Raw genomic sequence first — 26199 nt, 5'->3', positions numbered from 1 at the left:
TAGTAACAAAGAAATTCCTAATCTCAGCCCTAAATGAACTATTCTTATTCTGAAATTATCTCCTTATTCTAGATTACAACACCATTAATATATTCCATATCTTCCAGCCATGGGAGACAAACTGTACCTCCCCTATCAAATCCTGTATACTTCAATGAGATAACCACCCATTTTTCTAAACACCAGTGAATACAAGCCCAGCCTCCTCAGACTCTCATTGGACAGTCCCACAGATCAGTTTGATGAACGTTTGCTCTCTCATGTTGACAAATGTTTCCATCCCTTGGTAAGGAGATCAAAACACAATACTCAGGACACAGTCGCTCCAAAGCTCTATACAAGCCTTTTTTATTCCTTAAGTTCTCTTTGCAATTCGGCCAATATACCATCTCCCTTCCTAATTCCTTGCAACACCTGCATATTAATTTTCCATGAGTTACAAACAAGGACCCTTACCATGCTCTTGCTATTATGCCTGCATTACTGTTTCTCTTACCAAAATGGATAACTTCTAATTTTTTTTTCACATTTTATTCTGTAATTTTCTCGCTTACTCTTCTAGCCTGTCAAAATCCCTTGAAGCTTGTATACAACTTCCTCAAAATCACATTCCAACCTAGTTTTGTGTCATCAACAAACCTGGAAATATTTTGTTTGGTATTAAATCTCTGAAAACCCAATTATATCACATCCACTCTTTTCCTGTTAATTTATTATGCTTGTTATATCCTCAAAAACCTCTAACAGGTTTGTCAAGCAAGATTTTCCTTTCATAAATCCACGCTGACACTGTTGAGTCCTACCATAAGTGTCCAGTTTTGACGTTTTCTTTAATAGAATCAAACACACTTCCAATTGATCTCCAGCTAGTAAGTCTGTAGTTATGTGTTTTCTGTCTTCTCCTTTCTTAAGTAGTGGTACAATATTACAGTTATTGTCTTCCAACTTGTTGGAATTGTTCCAGAATTAATAAAACCTGTATGATAACCAGCAGCACATCCATTATTTGTAAATCACATCTTTCAACACTGTAGGATGTAGATCGTCAGGTCCAGGGTATTTATCAACTTGCAGCCCCATTCACTAAGTTTTAATGTATTAAGCTTTAAAGTGTTGGATTTCTCCTAGGAGCAACATTTCAAATATAATTTTGTTGAAAAGTGCTGGTGGTACATATATAGAGCATTATAATGTATGTAGAGTATATACATTATATACATTTAATATCGGTGATGCTGATTGAAACGCTCATTGAATGTCATGGCCAAGGACTGATTGCTTCTATTTCGGATGAAAGACCTAACACATGCCTTGAATCTTGCAACATTTACTTGATGCATTTTCCACAGGTTACTACTCATTCAATAAGTGTTGTTCATTTCTCTCTATTCTTCATTAGCTTTGTGTCATGGGTAGATATAACTTCAGAGTAGTTCTGAAGGATATGCACCAAGTCAAAATTGTTAGCTGTCTGACTGTCTCTGTGTGTCGCTGTCTGTCTCAATGTCCCAGACATTGACCTGTAAATCGTTTAACTTTTACCTTTTTGGACTTCCTTCTAATTCCTGATCACTGTATTATGTGTGTTACATTATTATTTATTTTTGAGTTCAGGAACTAAAATTTCACTTTTGTTACCTCAACAAAGCCTGGTTAAATTGGTTCTTTTTAAAATATAAATACATTCGGTCTGGAAGGAAGGAACAATGAGAAAGAAATCATGTTTGCATTCAGCCTGTTGTGCCAACTGAGTGTGTAGGTTAACAAAGAAGGGAAAAATGAGTGAAGCAAGTTCATCACTCTTCACCCAGGAATTTAACAATCTAGGGTATCCTTTTTGGAACTGTAATTACTTAGGGAAAACTTCCCTGGGCTCCGGTTATACGAAGGTAGCGAGAATTTAAGTTACAAATTATCAGTCCAAGTCTGAATACAATGGAGGTCTTCCTGCATATAGACACATGCTTCCATATCTGAGAGGTCGTGAATGGTGTTGAACATTGTACAATCATCAACGAGCATTCCCACTTCTGACATCATGATGAAAGGGAGCTATCATTCTGATGCCAGTAGATGTAACAATAGCATCTGGCATCATTCTTAATGTAGCTTGATATTGTCAAGCTGGATTAATGTGTGATTATTTTCAGATGGATAAAGGAAAGCTTTGCAGTCATACAGTGCTTTTTAATCTCTACTGGAGTTCTTAAAGCATTTTACAACTGATTAAGTACTTTTGAACTGTAGCCACAATTCTAATGTACCAAAATGTCAGCCAAGGAGATCCCACAGCTCTCAACAATAACAGTGTGCTTATTCCCAGAAAACTGCTCATGGTTGAAGGATCAATACTGGCCAGGATACTAGACAGAATTCTTGCACTTCTTTGAAATAATGTCACGGGATATTCTAAATGCATCCAAGTAGCCTCACATTTAAAATTTCATTCAAAAAACAGCTTTTTTTGACATTGCAGCAATCTCATGGAACAAACTGTTTGATAATTTTGCTAAAGTTCTCGAGTGGAATTTTTCACTGAGATGAAAATGCTACAAACTGAGCCATGACCTTCAGCAATACATAGTCACCCTGCTTCGTAGGCTGTTCACCTCACTGTCTTGAATTTGCAGCCCTCTTGAACTGTAATGGCTTTCTGGTGCTTGCGCTTCATCTGGTTGAGGACCCGGATGCTGGATACTCCTTCCTTAGCTGAAATCCTCTTCTATTGCATGCTATTTTCTCCTGTGGAAGGAGGGGGTGAGAATTAGTGAGTGCCAATTGAAGCATCCATGAATGGGGTTTTTAATACAGAAGAAGGAACTGCACAAAGAACTGGGAATGGTTCAGTAGAAAGCATGTTGCTGGAAAGTGAAGTGAGAAAAGTCAGAACAGAGTGCTGGCAGTGAATCATAAGAGAACACAATCCCTCCGATTCCAAACACATTCACACACTTCTTGTCTGCTTGGAGTTGGTGATGAAGACTCTTATGTAAGGGAAGAAGAGAAAATCTGTTAGCATGATAACGATGTGAAGAAGTATGGTCACCCCTTCTGTTAGGCATTGAAGTGGTTACTGCATTAAATTCAGGTCTGAGGAGAGATAATACCAAAACTCTTAAGCTTAGCAAGCAGTCACTAGTCCTTGTATTTATCTTGGCTTTTGGAATTTTCTTCCATGTCAGAGAAAAAAACCTACTTCCTTGCCCTGACCGCCTCAACAAAAACTGACCAGGAAGTTGTCAATGAGGCTGGACATTTTGAAATTAATCTTAGGGGGAAAAAAAAAATCAGCTCTTCAGCAATCTGGAAGAAGGAAAAGCAACCTCCCTCTAAGATCTGTAAATAGTTCTTTGGATGAATTCATTAGTCATTCCACTCTGAAGATAGGTAAATGAGCTTTTCTTGAGACCTGGGAGTGGATTTTGTGCTTGTCCTGCCCCACTCTCAGTTCTTCACCAATCCCAGAGCCTCCCCCAGTTAAAATGTCCATTATATGGCTGAGGAAAGCCATCAGCTCATTTGAGCTAATCCATCAAGTAGGATCTTCCAGACCCTCCAACTTTCTTTTTACACAATATATCCAAGACTCTCCCCAGATGTCATGATATCAAGACAAGCACAATTTCCAATTCCATCAGCATACACTCAGTGCTTAGGCACATGCATTAGAATCATAATAGATGCATAGCCAAAGACCTTATGTCCAATGAGCTGACCTCCAGGTTCCATATCTACACTGCAAGTAGCTGCAAGCGAGATATGAAAGTGACGGACATTGACACTGCTGACTAAAAGGATAGTGGAAGAGGTAAATAGAAACAAAAGCTGGATGAGAAGAGGGCTGAGAGAAGATAGAGGTCAACAGATTTCTGCATGTTCTCAGCCCACTGTAATCCCTTGCTGCAAATGAGACTCAGGCAGCCAAGCCAAGGTGTGGGAATCTTGAATAACCCAGTCGATGCATAATACAGAGTTAACCACCACAATACCAATTATAGTTTTACAGGATGGAAAAGTGTTGCCACTGCCAATTAAATGTACTTTACTGAATCCCAATAAATGTTATGATTGACTTTTATGGAGCTCCCCCATCCCCTTTAATTACAGGTACAGAGAAAGCAGTAAAGTCATAAAAAACCATCACAATTCCTTCAAACCCAAGTGCTCCAGGTTCATAAATATTAACACACTCCCTTTGGAAAATAAAGCAGAATCCCATAATGAATTGGCATGTGAAATGTCTGATGAATTCATACGGCAGGAAGTGAATGTATAAGCCAATACCCATTACTTTCATAATTACTGCATTTCCCACACTGACCTACTTTAGATAATAATGGACGTAAGTACTTTTCCCTTCATTACTGTCATATCCTTACCTTTCTCCAAACACTTTTTTTCTGTAGGAACATGTGATCATTCAATGCAATCATTTGCTGATCCTATTCTTCAATGGCTTTTATCTAACCTGTACCACTGGCAATCAAATACTTACCAATCTTAAACTTACTGAATAATTATGGGTTAGGAAATGGCTTAGTGTTGTTATTGCTAGACTGTTAATCCAGAGACCCGGATAGTGCCCTAGGGAGACCCAGGTTTGAAATCCGCCATGATGGGTGGTGGAATTCGAATTCAATGAAAATAAATGTGGAATTAAGAATGTATTGATGACCATGAAACCATTATTGATGGTTGCAAAACCCATCTGCTCTTAACTTAATCCCAGTTCCAAGCCTCCAACCCAGTACTGCCCTTCGGACCTGTCCATCATTCCTCACCCCCTCTCCCAACCGAACTGTCACTTTCTCCCTCACCTTTATCCACCTATCGCTTTCTTAGCTACTTCCCCTCCCCCAATCCCATTCCCATCCCATTTACTCTCAGACCCGACCCACAAGCCTCATTACTGATGAAGAGCTTATGCCCTAAACGACGATTCTCCTGCTCCTTGGATGCTGCCTGACTTGCAGTGTTTTTCCAGCAACACACTCTCGACTCTGATCTCCAGCATCTGCAGAGCTCATTGACTCTTCAGTGCTCTCTAGGCAAATAGGGATGGGCAATAATGCTGGGCTAGCCTGCAATGCCCTCACTTTAATGAAATTTTTGTTTAAAAAGACCTGAGCTCTCACTGCCTTCTGTGGTAGGAAATCCCAAAATTCACAACCCTCCGAGTTAAAAAAAATACTCAATCTCAGACCTAAGTGGTATACCTCTTCATTTTAAAATTGTAGCCCTCGATGCACAACTCTCAACCCAGAGGAGCATTCTGCCTGCATGTATCCTGCCTTCTAAGTATTTTCTAAGTATCAATGAGATCACTTTAGATTTTATAAACTCTAGAGAATATCGGCCCAGTTTGCCAAATCTATCTTTAGAGTACAGTCCCACTATCTTGAGAACAAATCTGATGAACCTTTGCACTCTCTCTATGGCAATAATAGTTTTCCTGAGATAAGGGGACCAAAACAGTAGCATTATTCTGGGTGTGGTCTAACACAACTGCCTTAAAATTAAATACTTTATCACTGGTTTGCTAAAATCCACTTGTAAAGTAAAAGCTGATATTCCATTAGCCTTCTGAATAATTTGCTACATTTTCATGTCAGCCTTGGTAACTTATCAAGTAGGACACCGAAGTATAGATGTATACTTTCCAACTTCTTGCCATTAAAGAGATATTCTGCACATCTCTTCCTCCTATGGCAGTTTTAGACTGTATGTAATAGTACAGACAGGATAGTGAGACTTCTTGTTCAAATTTAAACACTTCCAGACCATGGATACCACAATGATCCAGGTGCTGATTTCAGACTAGGGTGGGAGAGTTTGAAATGGTGCACAGTTGGGAATTACATATGGTGCTTGTTGTATGAACACTGGAAGGTTCCAACATTGGTCAGATTTTGCAAGATAGCAGGACATAGGCATCATGGAGGCAGAGTGCAGTGTTAATGAGATGAGCAACATAAAATGGCATAAGCAAAGTTGCTAGAACTCACAAAAAGAAACCCCTCCATGAGCGTCCCTGAAATTAACACTTGGCTGATTTTTGGGGAAATTCAGTCCATTGTCTATCACACCAATGTAGCTTGCATACTATTGCAATAGTAGCAATAAACTACATCCTATTTAAGACACAAGCCACCTTTTGGTAAACAATATGTGTTTTTTTCTCTGCTATGCCATCCCAGGCAGGCCTATACACTCAGGAAGGAGGATGGTAGCAGCAAACATACCAGATATCATTTTCAGCAAGGTGAAGTATGCTGAGAATCCATCATACAATAGCCATAAAACAATCAAAAATGTGTCTCAATCTTAAATAATAGCATATAAGAATCCCTATAATATAGTGTCCATCACTTACTTGACCTGTAGCAACTATGGTTTGTGAGTAGTTTGAAGAACAGGTTGAGGCAGCTGATGCTGGCAATTTTTAGTCGACCTCTAGTTGTGATAACAAAGTGGTCATCACCTATTTCTGACAGGCATACTGACTGTTTAAAACTGGAATGGATCAGTTCAGACTCCCAGATTGGTACATTTTCCTTCTGCCTCAACCTTCCTGCTGGCAATGTTCCATTTACAGGCTGGTCGTGACATGAAAATCAACTCAATGAATTTTCAAGTGAAAAGTAACAGGGCATGGAATTTTGTAGCTTGCTTTATTTCTCAATGAGTGATCCAGAAATTTAGAAAACGTAATCACCATGCCAAAAGTGTATATTTGAACATTATTCCAGTAGCTTCTACTGGTTAGACATTAATAATTAAAGTAACCAACAGCATACTAAACCTCAAAACTCCACCTATGTATCATAATCCTAGCCTGCTTCTGTTAAGTTTGGGTAAAAGTGGCAATTTCAAATAAAAACAACATGTTTACTCTTGATATTCTGATTTCAGACATGAAAGGGTGAACAAAAACCACATTGTTTCATGAAAAATACAATTCTATTTTGGGTCAGTTCGGAAACAGTCTTGTAATTCACGTACTGTTTAATATGGCTGATTTTTTTTGCAGACTATTAAAACTGCATTAAAACTTAAGCTTCCAGTAACTGTCTCAAATTACCATCACAATGCTGTTTCTTTTTTGACACTTTAATCCAGCTTTTATATAAAACAAGTTGAGGCTGAACAATGACTAAGAACATTAGGATAGTAGACAAATTGCTGGAACATTGCATCAAATAAGTTCACACCCTTGCTTCCGTATGACGAACTCACAGGCAAGGTATTATCAGTCCCTTTAGGATTGAAACTTTTTCAGTGAGTTACCTGAACTATTTACTGCTGCAATGTACCTGGGATTTTCACTTCCAACTTCTTTTTTGAAATCAATGAAGACATGTGAATCAGTTCCGGTAAGTTTTATTTTACATTCTCCTGCAGTTGAATGAAGTTGAAGTGGAAGGCAAATGCAAAATGTTTTTCCTGCTGACAATCTAGCAAGTTTCTGTATGCTTTGAGCGAAAAGAAAAATGAAAGAAAACTGATCACTTGGCCAGTTCTAGATAGGGAAAAAGAAATCCTATCTCATACGGGAAAATAGTTTCATCAGGTTTTTAAATGGTCTCAAAGAGCTTTTGAAATGTTGCTAAGTTTAGTGTGTCAGCTAATTCAATCCTGAAAAATGAAAGTGCGGAAAGTTACTCGCCCTGGTGGGGAGGGTTATTTGATATGATAACTTCAGAGGACTTTAATTTCAAACTTAAATTGTGGTATACCTAATCCGTGACTAATCTAATCAGTCACTAAGCATATTCAGTCAGAAGTTATATGACACCAGGTTATAGTACAGTTTGAAATCACGAACAGGGTTAAGGAAAATCCCAAAGCCTTTTATTCATAAAGAAGAAGCAAGAGGGTAACTAGAGAAAGGGTTGGTGCACTCGAGGACAAGGGAGGAAAGTTATGCATGCCGTCAGAGAAAATGGGTACGATTCTTAATGAGTACTTTGAATCAGTATTTACCCAGTAGAGGGACTTGACAGATGTTGCAGTTAAGGATTGATCTTTGATTACTCTAGGTCATTTTGACAAAAGGAGGAAGGAAGTGTCGGGTATTCTAAAAGGCATTAAAGTGGACAAGTCCAGGTCTGGATGGGATCTATCCCAGGCTACTGAGGGAAGCAAGAGAGGAAATAGCTGGGTTCTTAACAGATATGTTTGCAGCATCCTTGAACACAGGTGAGGTCTCGGAGGACTGGAGAATTGCTGTTTAAGAAGAGTAGTAGGGATAATCCAGGTAATTATTGACTGGCGAGCATGACAGCAGTGGTAGGGAAGCTGCTGGAGATGATACTGAGGGATAGGATCTATTCCCATTTGGAGGAAAATGAGCTTATCAGTGATAGGCAAATGGTTTCATGCTGGGAAGGTCATGTCTTACCAGCTTAATAGATTCCTTTTGAGGAAGTGACAAAGTTGGTTGATGAGGGAAAGGCTGTAGATGTCATTCACATGGTCTTCAGTTAGACTGGGCAACAGGAGACAGAGTAACAGTGGAAGAGAGTTTCTCAAATCGGAGAACTGTGACCTATCGTGTTCCATAGGGACCTGTGTTAGAACCACTGTTGTTTGTGATATACATAAATGATCTGGAGGAAGCTATAAGTGGTCTGATTACCAAGCTTGCAGATGACACTATGATTGGTGGAGTAGCAGATAATGAAGGGACTGTCAGAGAATATAGGAGAATTGGGCAGAGAAATGGCAGATGGAGTTCAATCCAGACAAATGCAAGGTGATGTATTTTGGAAGATCCAATTCAAGAGTGAATTATACAGTAAATGAAAAGGCCGTGGAAAAAATTGATGTTCAGAGAGACCTATTTGTTCAGGTCCATTGTACTCTGAAGGTGGCAACATAGTTCAGTAGAGTGCTCAAGAAGGCTTTCCTTTATTAGATGGGGTATTGAGTACAAGAGTTGGCAGTCATGATATCGTTGTATAAGACTTCGATTCGGCCACAATTGAAATACCGCATATGGTTCTGGTCGCCAAATTACCAGAAAGTTGTGGATGCTTTGGAGAGGGTGCAGAGGAGGTCCACCAGGATGTTGACTGGTATGGATGGCACTAGCTATGAAGAGAGGTTGAGTAGATTAGGATTATTTTCATTAGAAAGACTGAAGTTGAGGAAGAACCTGATTGAGGTCTACATAATCATGAGGGATATAAATAGGGAAGATAGCAAGAAGCTGCTTTCTAGAGTGGGGAACTCAATTAGTAGGGGTCACAAGTTCAATGTGAGAGGGGAAAAGTTTAAGGGAGATATACATGGAAAGTTCTTTACACAGAGGGTGGTGGGTGCCTGGAATGTGTTGCCAATGAAGGTGGTAGAGGTGGGCATGATAGCATCATTTAAGATACATGAATGGGCAGGGGGAAAAGGGATACAGATTCTTAGAAAATAGGTGAAAGATTTAGATAGGGGATATGGATCGGTGCAGGCCTGAAGGGCCAAAGGACCTATTCCTGTGCTGGAATTTTCTTTGTTCTTCGTATACGTGCATAGTACTTGACACTGTTCTGGCTTTCTCAAAACCAGCTCAGTATGTACACTCTTGTTAATATCTGTCAGCCAGGTTAACAGCCCCAGTCAGGGAACTCCTATTCAGAGGTCCACCTGACTGAACACATTACCATCACTGCACTTCCACAGCAGCAAAATTACAAAATTAACATGTATGATCTATCAATCCATGTTTCGCTCTTGAATTCTTTATTTCTTGAATTATTCTGGCCACAATTATCACAAAAAATATGCATTGCTCATGAAGCTGTTGCTATACATTGTGTAATTACCATAATCCTAAGATTTTAACTTGCCTCCTCAATTTTTCAAAGTGTCTAGAATAACTAGCTGAACCCAGGAAAGTGTCAAGCCATTCTATTCAATTCTTGTGTGAATGTCTGAAATGTGAATGTGATTAATATACCTGTTTATGTTTAACCCAATTATCTATATTTCATTGGTGTTCACCAATATATGTGGAAATCAGCAATGATGGTGGAAATAGTGTACTCTAGCATAACTGCCTAAAGAAGCTATATTTTAAAAGTTGATTTCGTGTTCAGTATTAATTGACATGATATGTCCTTATTTGATACAGTAAGAGAATTTTGTTTCATAACAAAAGAGTAAAGTATGTGCTAAGTACTCTTCATTAATGCTCAATAAAGTTATTTACAACTTATTTATAGGAGAACTAAAATAAAGGAAATAAGAGCATGTGAAACAAGATTTGTAGTTGACATGAAGAATGCCTGACAGTCTTTCACATGCAAAGAAATGGTAAAAATATAGACAGCAAAACGGAAGGTCAGATTAGACACTTATATTGTTTAGCGGAAGTGGAGGTCATGGCTGGTGTGCTAAATATTTTTGTTGTTTTTATTAAAGTGAAGGGAATACTCAAAGAATAGCAAGGCACAAGGAAACTCCAGAATCTTTGGATGCTTGTCCACAGATCCCTGAAGGTGGTAGAACAAGTCAATAGGGTAGTTACAAAGGCATACAAGACACTTGCCTTTATTGGTGGTGGCATAGATTATAAGAGCAGAGAGGCCATTTGAAACTGGATGAGATTACGCTGAAGGGATTGCAAAGAGATTCGCTTGGATATTGCCTGGGATGGAATGTTTCAGCTATTAACAGAGGCTGATTGAGTCATTTTCTTTGGAGCAGAAAAGCTTTGGGTGAGGTCCTGATCGAGGTATATAAGATTGAGGGGCATGGTGAATAGAAAGCAGCTGTTCCCTTTAGTTGAAAGGTCAATAGCAAGAAGCCATAATGTTCAAGTAAAAGGCAGAAGGTTTAGAAGAGATTTGAGGAAGAACATTTTCACCCAGAGGATGGTGAGTGCCTGGAATGCACTACCTGGAAGGATAGTTAAGATGGGGAACCAAAAGTTGCACTCTTTTGAAAAAAGGAATGGCAGATACATCAGACAAAAAAAAAGCCAGTCAGACTGATATTTGTTGTAAAGGTGCCAGAACAAAATACAAAGGTTATTTTAAAAAGAAAATCAGATGGTTTCTTTTGGCTTGATAGAGGGTGAACATACTTGAGCAAGGATGTGAAATTAAGCTTTAATCAATCACTGGGAGAAGCTTGGCTGGTGTATTGTTTCTAATATTAGGAGTAAAAAATGAGGTCTGCAGATGCTGGAGATCACAGCTGCAAATGTGTTGCTGGTCAAAGCACAGCAGGTTAGGCAGCATCTCAGGAATAGAGAATTCGACGTTTCGAGCATAAGCCCTTCATCAGGAATAAGGGAGAGAGAGCCAAGCCGGCTGAGATAAAAGGTAGGGAGGAGGGACTAGGGGGAGGGGCGATGGAGGTGGGATAGGTGGAAGGAGGTCAAGGTGAGGGTGATAGGCCGGAGTGGGGTGGGGGCGGAGAGGTCAGGAAGAGGATTGCAGGTTAGGAGGGCGGTGCTGAGTTGAGGGAACCGACTGAGACAAGGTGGGGGGAGGGGAAATGAGGAAGCTGGAGAAATCTGAATTCATACCTTGTGGTTGGAGGGTTCCCAGGCGGAAGATGAGGCGCTCCTCCTCCAGCCGTCGTGTAGTTGTGTTCTGCCGGTGGAGGAGTCCAAGGACCTGCATGTCCTCGGTGGAGTGGGAGGGGGAGTTAAAGTGTTGAGCCACGGGGTGATTGGGTTGGTTGGTTCGGGCGGCCCAGAGGTGTTCTCTGAAGCGTTCCGCAAGTAAGCGGCCTGTCTCACCAATATAGAGGAGGCCACATCGGGTGCAGCGGATGCAATAGATGATGTGTGTGGAGGTACAGGTGAACTTGTGGCGGATATGGAAGGATCCCTTGGGGCCTTGTTTATCTGAATTCATACCTTGTGGTTGGAGGGTTCCCAGGCGGAAGATGAGGCGCTCCTCCTCCAGCCGTCGTGTAGTTGTGTTCTGCCGGTGGAGGAGTCCAAAAACCACGCTTAAAAAAAAATCCGGACTTCGGAGATAGTGCTGAAGAAATTTACTAAAATGGTATGAGGAATGAGGAAATACAGTTCCGTGAAATGTTTAGAGCAAAAATGGAACAATGGATTTTGTTATCATCAAAATAAAAATCGAGTAACATTTGCTTAGCAATGACCTGCTCACTGACACTGGCCACTCACCTCTTGACTTCATTTTAGACTTCATTCAAACATGGACAAAAGATCTAAACTCTAGAGGAGAGTGGCTGCTCTTACATTTGAATAAACTTGATATCAAGGAGCCCTAGCCAAAATGGACTAACTGGGAATAAAGGGGAAGATTCTCCACTGATTGGAGTCATTTCTGGCACAAACGGTCAGAGGTCAGTCATCTCAGCTCCAGGATATATCTGTAGGAGTTCCTCAAGGTGGTGTCCTAGGCTCAATCATCTTCAGCTGCTTCAATAATGACCTTCCCTCCATCATAAGGTCAGAAGTGGGAATGTTTGTTGGTTGAATTTACAACGTGCAGCACCATTTACAACTTCTCAGATACTGAAGCAGTCAGTGTCCAAATGCAGCAAGAACTGGACAATATCTAATGGCAAGTAAAATTCATGCTGCACAAATGTCAAACAATAAACATTGACAACAAGAGATAATCTAACCATAGCATTTTAACATTTAATAACATTATCATCACAGACTCCCACACCATCAACAAGCTAGTGGTTACCATGGAATTTGGAGAATGGGTTAAGCAAGCCATTTCAGTTGCTACAATGTAGTCACTATGCTAGTGTCATTTTTCAGGAGGAGGCTGCTGTCACCAGTTCAAACATCAATCTGCCAACTATGGGACAGATCAACAACATGTATGAATTTCAGTGCTGGTATGATGTCAGCACTTGCTGAATACGCCTGGGTATGTAATAGTTACATTCATACCAATTAAAAATAATCAGTTAAGCTCACACATGGCTCACACTGCTCAAAGTGGCATACATCCATATAATAAGGTAAAAACAATGACTGCAGATGCTGGAAACCAGATTCTGGAGTAGAGTGGTGCTGGAAAAACACATCAGTCCTTGGATGCTGCCTGAACTGCTGTGCTTTTCCAGCACCATTCTACTCCAGAATCATATAATAAGACCTATTCTCTGCAAACAAGTGCAATATTTTCAAACCTTGCACCATTTTGAATTACTCGGGAGCTTGGGAACCTATAGTTTCACATCATCTTTTCAACGGCAAAGCTTTTTGCCAATCAGAGTTTACTTGCCAACCAGTCCGGACCCTTTACTCCTATCATAAAATATTGTTGTCATCATTTGAAATTTAGCATTCTTGAATTTATCCAAATGAGTGCAAGACAAGAATGACAAAATACATATGCTAAGTTCTGGACTTTTATGCAACTTTTTTTTAAGAAGTGAAGAGGTGGCAGTACTGCCTGGGTTGAGGAGCTTGGAACACTTTGAATGGAGAGTGGGACACTGCAGTAGAAACAATGGCAGTGAGGGGATTGGGGTAAACTATAAATGTTAGGTGGGGGAAAGGAAAAGATGTCTGAGGAAGACAACCCAATTGAAAGTCCAATCTGCAGTCATTGGTAGCTCTTTTCCCTCTAAACCACATGTCATTCACCATAAAGATGGAGAGAAAAAGGAACACAACAGGGTGATACTTGCTTCATTGTAACATTACTGGACAAGTTATCCAGAGACCTGGATATATGTCAAATTCCACCATACCAGCTTGTAGTGTTTCAATGAAATTCACCTGGAATAAAGATCTAATTTAATAACCATCATTAAAAACTAATTTAGTCACTTTTGGGAAAAAAATCCACTGTCTTTATTTGGTCTGGCCTACATAGGGCTCGAGACACACTCAATGTGGTTAACATTTAACTATCTTCTGAAATGGCTCTAACAAGGCAATGAGATGAATTAAACCACTCCAGAAAAGACAAAATAGATTAAAACACCTAGTCTTGATCCATACATTGAAAATGACAAATAGAAACATGCTGCAAAATCCTCCTCACTGACAGCTGAGAACCAGAGCCAAAATGGGAAAGCTGCACCACAGACTAGTCAGGCAATATCTTGACATGGTCAAGGTCACTAAATAATACATCACTCCAATGTCCCAGATTCTTCACTAACTAGACAGGGCTATCACACGGGGCACCTGAGTGACATACAGTCAGGAGAGGATTGTCTTGGAAGTCCCCACCATCTATAAGGCTCAAGTCAGTTATATGATGGAATTCTCCTTATTTGCAGCTCCAATAATACTCAGAAGCTTGACACCATCCAGAAGTAAGCAGCCTACATCAACAAATGTTCGCTCCTTCATGACTGACTAGTAGTGTCAATATGTACCATCCACAAAATGCATTGCAGAAATTTGTCAAAGTTCCTTAGACAGTTCCTTGCTTCCAAAGACATGACCACTACAGACTAGAATGACGAGCAGAAAAAGCATGTGAGCACCACCACCTGTAACTTCCTCTTCAAGTCACACAAACTGACTTAGAAATATATTGCCATTTCTTGACTGTCACGAGATCAAAATCCTGGGATGTCTAACCTATTACTATTATGCATGTACCTAAACTTCGTGGGTGCATCAAAATTCATGAATTTAGGGAGTGATTGCTTCCACTGACAGTACTGACAACCAGAAGGTACAGATTTAACTCATTGACAACCTAATCAGAAGTGACATGAGGCAAAAGAACGTTTGCACAGAGAGTTGTTACAATCTGGGAAATATTATTTGAAATAGTGGTGGAGGCAGATCCACTAATAACTTGCAAAAAGGAACAAGTTAAATATTTGTAAGGTAATTTGAAGGAGAGTAAAATGCGATTATTTGATTTTACTTTTCCACAATACTGGTAGAGACAGGCCTAAATATCCTTCTCCTCTGCTATGTCATCCTATAATCCTAAGATAATAACCAATGCTTCAGTACAGAAATTGCTGTTCGACGTTCTAGTGAAGATATGCCTATAGGCTGGAGTATATCTGATTTCTATGCTGTGCCCTATTCAACTAAATGCTGGGCAGGTAAATTAAAGCAGCCACAAAGTCCATTTTCCAGGATTGGATAGTGATGCTGAGCCAATGGTAAATACCTAGCATCAAGTAAACAATATAACTATGATAGTATCTATTAGTCATTTGATCATTTTGACAAGCAATGGTACATGAAAAGCAAGGTGACGCATGTGTTGATCTATTTTAACATCACATGGTTTGCAGTGTGTGAGAGACAATGCTTTCATACTGTCAAAAGATGTCACTGTCTGGCATATAAAGCATCATATAAACCAAAGTAATGTCAGTGTTTATCATTGGACAGCTGGCTATAGCTTCAATAGAATTCTGGTTTAGCGAATTAATGCTTCATGCTTTTAACTGAAGTAAAAAAAAATCTTAAAGGTTAACACTGTCAATCACAGACTTGTTTCTGCTCTTCGCTTTATCTAGCTTCTGAATTAATTAGTTAACACATAAAATCCACTATCTGTTGCTTCAATGTTGCATTAACCCTACCTTTGCTTAATGATTGCAACTCTGGCACTAACGGGTAAGCTATTTCAAGAATTCAAGTTGTTCACCAAGAATGATGGTGGCTTGCCCTCCAGACCCAACCTTCCCAAGTAAGAACTCCAGCAGTTGATCCATCTACTTGCCAGCTGTCAGCAGAAAAGAGTGGATTGGAGTCTTGGACAAGGAACCCTTTCAGAAGAAGAGGGTTTCAGGTATTGGTAGGGATCTAAAAGGCCAGGTCAAGCCAGTGACATGGAAGGTCTGAGACATGTGGAAAGGAGCATTCAGGATACAGCACCTGCAGCCAGTGGGGGTAGACATAGAGCTGAGCAGCCAGAGAAATGCAGGTATAATGTTTAAAGAAGAGGCAGAATAATATGTAACGGAGGCTCTGGGAAGCAGTCAAGCCATTCACATCTGCTGGACACAGTATAAGAAATGACAGGAAACAAATTACTGCACAAGGGGATGATGCCTTAACTGATGTGAAAAGGAGATTGATGCATGAACTTTATTTTTAGAATCCTAATACAAACATTTGGCACAATTTCCAGTACCTGGAATTGTTTTTCAAAAGCCTACTACAATAAAACTGCCTGAGTAGGACTGAACAATGATCCAGATGAACAAATGGCTATTAAAGCTTGATAAGAAAAAAACAGGTGAGTGAGCTGTTGATTCCGCACCTCATGTAGTCTCCATTTCATATCAAACAGAGGCAAAGGAACCTCCTCCTGATTATCACTTTCTGCATTCCTCAGCTGATGGCTCAATAATCCTCCATATTGAACACTGCTTGGAGAAAACATTAAGGGCAACAGGGATTCTCTGCGTACTTTGGGTGGGGAATTCAACATTTCTCACAAAGAGTTGTCTGCAACTTAAAGGATTAATTAAGGATAACTTCCACATGGAATCTGATGGAGGATATTGCTATGATACTGCCATCATGTTAAGTATGATCGATTAATAACATATCTAATTCCTCAAAACTGACTGTACATGAGGTGCTGTGGGCCTCATCAGCAGATTGAAGAACTAGAGAACTAGTACAAAACAAAATACACATGTTAAATAGCGAATCGTTGTTTCCTTTTGAAAGTTGATATTCTTGCATTTGTGCTGATGAGTACAAGATGAAAATTTTTTAACAGCATGTGTCTTCTTTCAGAAATACTCAACTTTTTAAATTTGCACAATTGCTTGCTAGTTGTGTCTGATTGCTTGACAGGTCCAGTGGCAGCAATGGTCAGAACTGGGACTAAAATCCATTCCAGGTTCCACATTCCAGAGCCCAGGAACCTAGTCTCCAGTGTTTCATGGCAGAGAGAGGGAAATGATGTCCAAATTGGGAGTGGGGTCTTAATAGAGAAGTTGCTAAGGGGAGCAGATTATGGGACAGAATAAGGGTGAGCATCTGCTGTGGACAGGAATTGTGTTGCCTCTCTTGTTTCTGGCTCTCCAGAGCCAAGTAGCCACCAACTAAACTCCACTATCAATTGTAGAGATTGCAGAAAATAAGCAGCTGGTGATGACAGCAAATGCCTCAAAACTTCATGTCTGGTGAGCAAGTAATTCCGTGACCCCCAGCATTTGAACAGAGTATGTTCCAACTCTTGCTAATCATATTTTCACAAAAGGAATGACAGTGCCGTGGTTTCCGCTTTTTTTTGTCTGTGACTTCAGGGGAACCTCATACTGGCAAAAAAAGAGTTGATGGTGACTAGAGGAGCCAAACATCTTTCCAGCCTGAAGCCTGATTGGAGTGATTTGTCCCTAAGTCCCTTCCACCAGCCTCCATGTTGAAGCTGTGCAGGTTGCCTGAGGCGTTGTCCACACACCATTCCCCATAATTGCAGAGAGGCCAAAGGTAGTGGAAGTCATTGGTGACATTTAACCTCACCTCCCATCTGCAGACCTGTAGCAGATGATTGTAATATTTTGCCCTTGAAATCCTGCCCTCAGAATGTTTGTTTTGAATGAACTTCAGAATTTAATTATAATCACAGTGTTTATATAGTTCAAAAATGAAACCTTTCAAATTGGATCCAGTAATCTGCCAGGATCTAATATCCTCACTAAAAAGTGAGAAATCAAACTGAGAAATTCCATACATATGAATTAAAGTCTCACAGGTTTTGCAATCTGATTTTATTTGATTTCATATTAAATAAACATGTTAAGGGCACCTTTCTCATTATTCCTTGCTTTACATCTTCCATAACTATTGCAGCTTTTCAAAACTGTATAGTATATGTTGGCTTTTTTTTCCACAGGTCAATGGTGGATGATTTTGGGAGGTAGATTGCTCACTGCAGAATTCTCAGTCTCTGCTTTTGTAGCCATTGTACCTATTTGGATAGTCAGTTAAAATTTTGTCTGGGTTTGTGGTGCGACACTGATATGTCTGACTTCAGATCAGAGGTTTTCATGTTCAAATCATGCCATGCCGCATCTGCTCCCAGGCCCTGTAAAAACGCCATCCCATATTCCCAATTCCTTCGTCTCCGCCGCATCTGCTCCCAGGAGGACCAATTCCAACACCGCACAACCCAGATGGCCTCCTTCTTCAAGGACCGCAGATTCCCCCCAGACGTGATCGACGATGCCCTCCACCGCATCTCCTCCACTTCCCGCTCCTCCGCCCTTGAGCCCCGCTCCTCCAACCGCCACCAAGACAGAACCCCACTGGTTCTCACCTACCACCCCACCAACCTGCGCATACAACGTATTATCCGCCGCCATTTCCGCCACCTCCAAACGGACCCCACCACCAAGGATATATTTCCCTCCCCTCCCCTATCAGCGTTCCGCAAGGACCACTCCCTTCGTGACTCCCTTGTCAGATCCACACCCCCCACCAACCCAACCTCCACCCCCGGCACCTTCCCCTGCAACCGCAGGAAATGTAAAACTTGCGCCCACACCTCCACACTCACTTCCCTCCAAGGCCCCAAGGGATCCTTCCATATCCGCCACAAGTTCACCTGTACCTCCACACACATCATCTATTGCATCCGCTGCACCCGATGTGGCCTCCTCTATATTGGTGAGACAGGCCGCTTACTTGCGGAACGCTTCAGAGAACACCTCTGGGCCGCCCGAACCAACCAACCCAATCACCCCGTGGCTCAACACTTTAACTCCCCCTCCCACTCCACCGAGGACATGCAGGTCCTTGGACTCCTCCACCGGCAGAACACAACTACACGACGGCTGGAGGAGGAGCGCCTCATCTTCCGCCTGGGAACCCTCCAACCACAAGGTATGAATTCAGATTTCTCCAGCTTCCTCATTTCCCCTCCCCCCACCTTGTCTCAGTCGGTTCCCTCAACTCAGCACCGCCCTCCTAACCTGCAATCCTCTTCCTGACCTCTCCGCCCCCACCCCACTCCGGCCTATCACCCTCACCGTGACCTCCTTCCACCTATCCCACCTCCATCGCCCCTCCCCCTAGTCCCTCCTCCCTACCTTTTATCTCAGCCGGCTTGGCTCTCTCTCTCTTATTCCTGATGAAGGGCTTATGCTCGAAACGTCGAATTCTCTATTCCTGAGATGCTGCCTAACCTGCTGTGCTTTGACCAGCAACACTTTTGCAGCTGTGATCTCCAGCATCTGCAGACCTCATTTTTTACTCAAATCATGCCATGCTCACATGTTTGACGGCAGATTAACTCCTGGGATTTAATAGCAGGACAAAGTTTATTACCTGGAGGTGTTTCTTGATAAAATTACTCTTTTCACAATGGTGTGTGTATGGAATGAGCTGTCAGAGGCAGATACAATTACAACATTTAAAAGACATTTGGACAGGTACGTGGTATTGAAAGATTTAAAAGGTTATGGACCAAACATAGGCAAATGGGATAAGTTCCATTTAGGAAACCTGGTTGACATTGACAAGTTGGGGTGAAGTGCCTATTTCCATGCTGTATTAATCTGACTCCAAGTGGACAGCAGACAATTCAGTGATGATAATGTCATTGACAATGTCAAGAAACATGATTAGATTCACTTTTATGTTGGGAAAGCGATGGTTTTGTGATATGACCACTAGACTATTAATTCAGAGACCCAGGTTCAAATCCTGCCATGGCAGGTCATGGAATTTAAATTTAATTTTTGAAAAATCTGTACTCTGAAAGAGTCTCATGACAAACATTAATGCATTGTCATAGAATCACAGAATCCCTACATTTGACCCATCGAGACCTTCTTGGCCTTCTGAAGAGCATCCCACCTCGAATCATCCCCCTAACCTCTCCATGTAATATTGCACTTCCCATGGCTAAGCCACCTAGCCTGCACATGCCTGGATACTATGGGCAGTTTAGCATGGTCAATCCACCTAACCTGTGCATCTTTGGATTGTGGGAGGAAACCCATGGAGAAAATGCAGATCGTTGGGAAAAACCAATCTGGTTTACTAATGTCCTTCAGGGAAGGATACTGCATCCTTACCTGAACTGGCCTACGTGTGACTCCAGACCTACTGCAATGTGGTTCACTCTTTTCTTTTTAGAAAACCTGCCCTCAGCAATTAAGGATGGGCAATAAATGCTTGCCTAACCAGCAACACCCTCAATCCGTGAATGAATTTTATAAAAATTAAAGTTACTCAATTCAGGGATGCCTATTGATGATTGACAATGTTCAACACGATTCAAAACTCCTCAGATACTGAAGCAGTGTGCGCCTTACAGGAAGATCTGGATAACATTCAGACTTAGCTGATAAATGGCAAGTAACATTTGCAGCATAAAAGTGCCATCTAAATTGGAGCCACTGGTGTGGTTTATTGGATCAATAACTGGAAATGTGGTGAAATAGGACCCAAAACATTGACATTATTGAAAGTGTAGTTCTAAGTGAACTGACAATGAGAAAATTAAGATGAATGGTATATAAAGTGCATTTCAGAACCACAGGATATCCCAAAGTGCATCCAAGGAAGTAGTTTTTAAATCTAGTCACTGTTGCAACATAGGAAAGATAATAACCAAATTAGTGCTCAGAAAACTCCCACAAACCATAATGTGATAATTACCAGACAATCTGTTTTAGTGATGCTGACTAAATGATAAATATTGAGCAGTGCACCATGGATAGGATTCTTGTTTTTCTTTGAAATAGTTCCATGTGAGGCTTTAAGTAAAAAATGAGGTCTGCAGATGCTGGAGATCACAGCTGAAAATGTGTTGCTGGTTAAAGCACAGCAGGTTAGGCAGCATCTCAGGAATAGGGAATTCGACATTTCGAGCATAAGCCCTTCATCAGGAATGAGAGAGAGTAGCCAAGCAGGCTAAGATAAAAGGTAGGGAGGAGGGACTTGGGGGAGGGGCGATGGAGGTGGGATAGGTGGAAGGAGGTCAAGGTGAGGGTGATAGGTTGGAGTGGGGTGGGGGCGGAGAGGTCAGGAAGAGGATTGCAGGTTAGGAGGGCGGTGCTGAGTTGAGGGAACCGACTGAGACAAGGTGGGGGGAGGGGAAATGAGGAAACTGGAGAAATCTGAATTCATACCTTGTGGTTGGAGGGTTCCCAGGCGGAAGATGAGGCGCTCCTCCTCCAGCCGTCGTGTTGTTATGTTCTGCCGGTGGAGGAGTCCAAGGACCTGCATGTCCTCGGTGGAGTGGGAGGGAGAGTTAAAGTGTTGAGCCACAGGGTGGTTGGGTTGGTTGGTCCGGGCGGCCCGGAGGTGTTCTCTGAAGCATTCTGCAAGTAAGCGGCCTGTCTCCCCAATATAGAGGAGGCCACATCGGGTGCAGCGGATGCAATAGATGATGTGTGTGGAGGTACAGGTGAACTTGTGGCGGATATGGAAGGATCCCTTGGGGCCTTACTTGACTGGAGATGGCGTACAGGACTGAGATGGTCTGCCTCTTGGATGAAACTTGAATCTATTTGTGCAGTACTCCTTCAGTATTGCACTGTAGCATCAGGTTTGAGTTCACAACTTGAATCTATCGCTTTCTGCCTCAGAAAGAATAGTGCTACCAGTTGAGGCACGATTAGTTTTTTTTTATCAATACACAGAGGGGACTAGAGATATTAAAGCAGTTAAAGAACAACGTCCACTCACACTTTCTCAAGGGAATCTGTGCAAAATGCCACTCAGCAAGTGACAAGCAGACCCCCAAGAATAGCCTCTGAAGTTCATATATTGCATAAAAAGAAACAAAAGACAATGTTTGAATTGCATGTAATAACAAAGCTATTCTTTATTATACAATAAAATCCTGCTGACTGCCGGAAAGGTGTTCTTGGAGAACATTACAAAGGGCAAACTTGCAAAAGGCAAACTTGTGTCGAAATAAGAATCAATGGGATAGATCCCAATTGAACAAAATGTTGACATCAACAAACATTGTTTTCATAAATAAATGGGACATTAATGGATTACAGAGCATTACTTCATTATCTTTTTTGATTTTGCAATGATCATTGCAATTGATTTACATTCAATTGACCTTTGTTTAACTTTATGGTTTTCTGATGTGTTTATGTTGCTGCCTTTTTGAATGACAAACACAAAGGAAGCAGAGCCTGGCTTGAATGAAGGAAAGTGGTTTTCATCCAGCAAAATACAGTCCAGATCTTTTACTTGGCTACTGATAGTTGGGGGACATTCCCAGAATGCATGCAGAAAAGCAAGCAATAACATCGCAATGACCAAGTATGCAGTGTCACATCCGACTGCAGTAATATATCAGGCACAAGAGCAGACATCTGCACCTTGGTAGGTCCATACACAGTGGCACTGGGTAAGGAGCACAGCACCAATGTTCAGGAGGAGAACTCTGAAACAGAGGTGTATGTGAACACTTTGCCTCAGCATGCAGAGAGTAGTCCCTCCCCAAGGGCATTGTGGGTCAAACTACAGCATGTAGGCTGCAGCACTTCAAGAAGGTAACTCATTACCACCTTCTCAAGGGCAGCTAGATCTGGGCAAATGCTCAGCTAGCAATACCACATCACACACAAGAGGAAAAAGACTGTCACAATGATGTTCACAATGTAAAGCATGAAGAAGGACCTTAGGTATCACACTGGTGCTTGGTAGGATTAGATTACTTACTAGATTAGATTACTTACAGTGTGGAAACAGGCCCTTCGACCCAACAAGTCCACATTGATCCTCCAAAGAGCTACCCACCCATACCCATTTCCCTCTGACTACGGGCAATTTAGCATGACAAATTCACCTAACCTGCACATTCCTAGACTGTGGGAGGAAACCCACACAGACACGGGGAGAATGTGCAAACTCCATACAGACAGTCGCCTGAAGCGGGAATTGAACCCGGGTCTCTGGTGCTGTGAGGCAGCAGTGCTAACCACTGTGCCGCCCTAAAAACAGGACGTGGAGTTGCTTGACCAGCAACACAGCATTGGCAAGAAGATGCAACAGCGAACTTTTGATCAGCAAGCAGGCACCACTGGCATTTGAACCCAGGATCTCCTGTTTACTATACATCTAAGCCATGGCACCAAAGCAGTTGCTGCAGCAGCTGCAGGAGATGTAGTATGGCCAATTGTATGAGTTTACTGATGCTTTGCAAGTTTATTCACTGGGAATAAAGAAACCCATGGAGCAGGTGAGCTGGTCACATCTCAGCTTTTTGAGTAAATGAGCTCCTCCCACAGGAGTAGCCAACCAGATGGAAAGCCAGATATAGCAGCACCTGCAACACTCTGATATCATGCATGGTTCTCTGTATAGCATACACCAGTCATTCAGTCACTGTTATTGGATGTCTGTGGCCATCAGCATCTGCCTGGTGCTCTGGTTTCCTCTCACAGTCCAAAGATGTAGACATTTGGTGCATTGGCCATGCTAAATTTCCCAGAATGTTCAGGGATATGCAGGCGAGATGGATTAGCCATGATAAATGAAGCATTGTGGGGATAGGGTGCTGGGATGGATTTGTGTAGAATGCTCTTTGAAGGATTGGTGCAGACTCGATGTGCTGAATGGCCTCTTTGCACACTGTAGGGATTCTATGCACCGCAGGAATTCACCAAGACTTCTTAGACAGTCAAAAACATGATTGCAGGGTAAAATTTAATTATTTAGTGGCATCGCAAAGAAATGAGTAAGCACTATACAAGGAGTTGATGAGTGAAGCCAGCAGTATTCAGGCATCTATTCAGCATATCATGTCCATGCAAGGTTTCTGCAGGAAAACTCAGGGAGTCTCCAGCCTTTGCCCATTCTCTGGACACTTCCAGTTCTTTTTCTTCAGCAAATTATGGGGGAATGCTGTTGCATTCCACATTCAATATTCCAGTAATGTAAGTGACCAAGTGATCTTCTGCGCCTCCACACTTGAAAGCAGTCAGCAACATTCTGGATGTTCCAGAAACACAGATCCAGAGGCTAATCTGCATCATGACCACTCATGATAGAATGTCACAACAAACATGGCTGACACAGCTAACTGAACGGTTTGTACACATGGTTTTCAAGACCTTTAATAACTAAAGACAATCTTGTCATCATTCTGCTCCTTTAAAGAGAGAACAGAAGGTAAGGATATTTACAATAAAAAATAAATCTACTTGAGAAAAAAAATTCCTTTCAAAAAGCTGGTTTCCATAACTATCTATGGTATGTAGCCATCACAACTACAGTTGACACAAGCATTTCATGTTGCTAGATGTTTCAAGATGGCAGCCAAGTAGGACAGTCCACATGGAGATCCTCTGCTTGCCAGTCCTTTTCCCTTTTCTTTCTTTTTTTCTCCTCTTTGTCGCCTTTCTTTGCTTTCTCACTATCCTTGGCCTACCTGGAATTCAGGAGCAGAGCAAATGCGGACCAAGTCCTGAGGTGGTGCAGAGCAAACACAGACCGAGTCCAGCAGCAGAGCAAACTCTGGCCGAGTCCCATAGCGCAGCAGATCAAACAGGTCAGGTCCTGTAGCAGAGCGAACACAGGCCAATTCTGTGGCTGAGCAGAGGGAACGGGCTGAGTCTTGTAGCAGAGCGGAGTAAACAGGTCGAGTCCTATAGCAGAGCGAACACGGGCAGAGACCCGTAGCAGAGCGAACATGGGCAGAGACCCGTAGCAGAGCGAACACGGGCCGGGTCCTGTAGCAGAGCGAACACGGGCAGAGACCCGTAGCAGAGCAAACACGGGCCGAGTCCCGTAGCAGAGCAAACACGGGCCGAGTCCCGTAGCAGAGCGAACACGGGCCGGGTCCTGTAGCAGAGCGAACACGGGCAGAGACCCGTAGCAGAGCGAACACGGGCAGAGACCCCAGCGGAGCGGAGCGAAGCGGCCGATGGCCAGAGCAACGGCACAGTGAGTCCTGGATGGTGGCTGGAACATGGATGTAGCATGGCCTTGTGCTCTGGGGCTGACAGGCACAGACTGGAATTTAAGTACTTATAGTCATAGAGGTGTACAGCATGGATACAGACCCCTTCGGTCCAAGTCGTCCATGCCACCCAGATATTCTATATTAACGTGGTCCATTTGCCAGCACCTGGCCCATATCCCTCCAAACCCTTCCTATTCATATATCCATCCAGATGCCTTTTAAATGCTGTAATTGTACCAGCCTTCTCCATTTCCTCTGGCAGCTCGTTCCACACAGGCACCACCCTTTGTGTGAAAAAGTTTCCCCTTAGGTCCCTTTTAAATCTTGTTTTCTCACCCTAAACCTACGTCCTCTAGTTCTGGGTACCCTCACCCCAGGGAAAAGACCTTGTCTACAGAGGAACCTCAGTTACCTGAAGGACACGAGTGGAGCTTATTTTGTTCGGTTAATGGAATGCCAAATAATCAAATGCTGGACAACATAGATTAGCCAAGTATCGGGATCTTGCGCTCTTGCTGGACAATCTGATATTCAGATAGTGAATGCCTGATAATCCTCTGTATTTACTCTATCCATGCCCCTCATGATTTTATAAACCTCTATAAGGTCACCGCGAGCCTTCGAAGCTCCACGAAAAACAGTTCCAGCCTATTCAGTCTCCCCATACAGCTCAAATCCTCCAACCCTGGCAACATCCTTGTGAATCTTTTCTGAACACTTTTAAGTTTCACAACATCCTTCTGATAGGATGGAGACCAGAACTGCACGCAATATTCCAAAAGTGGCCTAACCAACGTCCTGTACAATGCAACATGATTTCCCAAATCCTATACTCCATGCTCAGACCAATAAAATCAAGCATACTAAATACTTTCTTCACAATCATATCTACCTATGACTCCACTTTCAAGGAGCTATGAACCTGCACTCCAAGGTCTCTCTGTTCAGCAACACTCCCCAGGACCTAACCATTCAGTGCATAAGTCCTGCCCTGATTTGCTTTCCAAAATGCAGCACTTCATATTTATCTAAATTAAACTCCATCTGCCATTCCTCAGCCAATTGGCCCATCTTCGCTGTCCACTACACCTCCAATTTTGGTGTCATCTGAAAACTTAATAACTACACCCCTATGTTTACATCCAAATAATTTATATAAATGATGAAAAACAGTGGACCCAGCACCAATCGTTGTGGCACACTGCTGTTCACAGGCCTCCAGTCTGAAAGGCAATTCAGATTTCTCCAGCTTCCTCATTTCCCCTCCCCCCACCTTGTCTCAGTCGGTTCCCTCAACTCAGCACCGCCCTCCTAACCTGCAATCCTCTTCCTGACCTCTCCGCCCCCACCCCACTCCGGCCTATCA

General features: G+C 42.1%; 1 protein-coding gene across 2 annotated transcripts in view; it reads left to right on the top strand.

The window, feature by feature from the left end:
* The window catches only part of arhgap36 (Rho GTPase activating protein 36), a 230383-nt gene that overhangs the window by 32446 nt on the left and 171738 nt on the right, over positions 1–26199 (top strand). Inside the window, exon 1 of one of the 2 annotated variants that reach the window (XM_060832280.1) lies at positions 7322–7373. The exons of the other annotated variant lie outside the window; for it this stretch is intronic. Coding sequence (XP_060688263.1) covers positions 7350–7373 — 24 coding nt within the window. The 5' untranslated portion in view covers positions 7322–7349. Of the gene's footprint in view, positions 1–7321; positions 7374–26199 lie in introns of those variants that run through there. 2 annotated transcript variants of the gene reach the window in all.

This window comes from Hemiscyllium ocellatum, chromosome 11 (assembly GCF_020745735.1).
Source record: "Hemiscyllium ocellatum isolate sHemOce1 chromosome 11, sHemOce1.pat.X.cur, whole genome shotgun sequence".
NCBI classification, from domain to species: Eukaryota; Metazoa; Chordata; class Chondrichthyes; order Orectolobiformes; family Hemiscylliidae; genus Hemiscyllium; species Hemiscyllium ocellatum.
The sequence above is the reverse complement of the archived record's forward strand: the minus strand, read 5'-3'. Positions and strand labels throughout refer to the sequence as shown.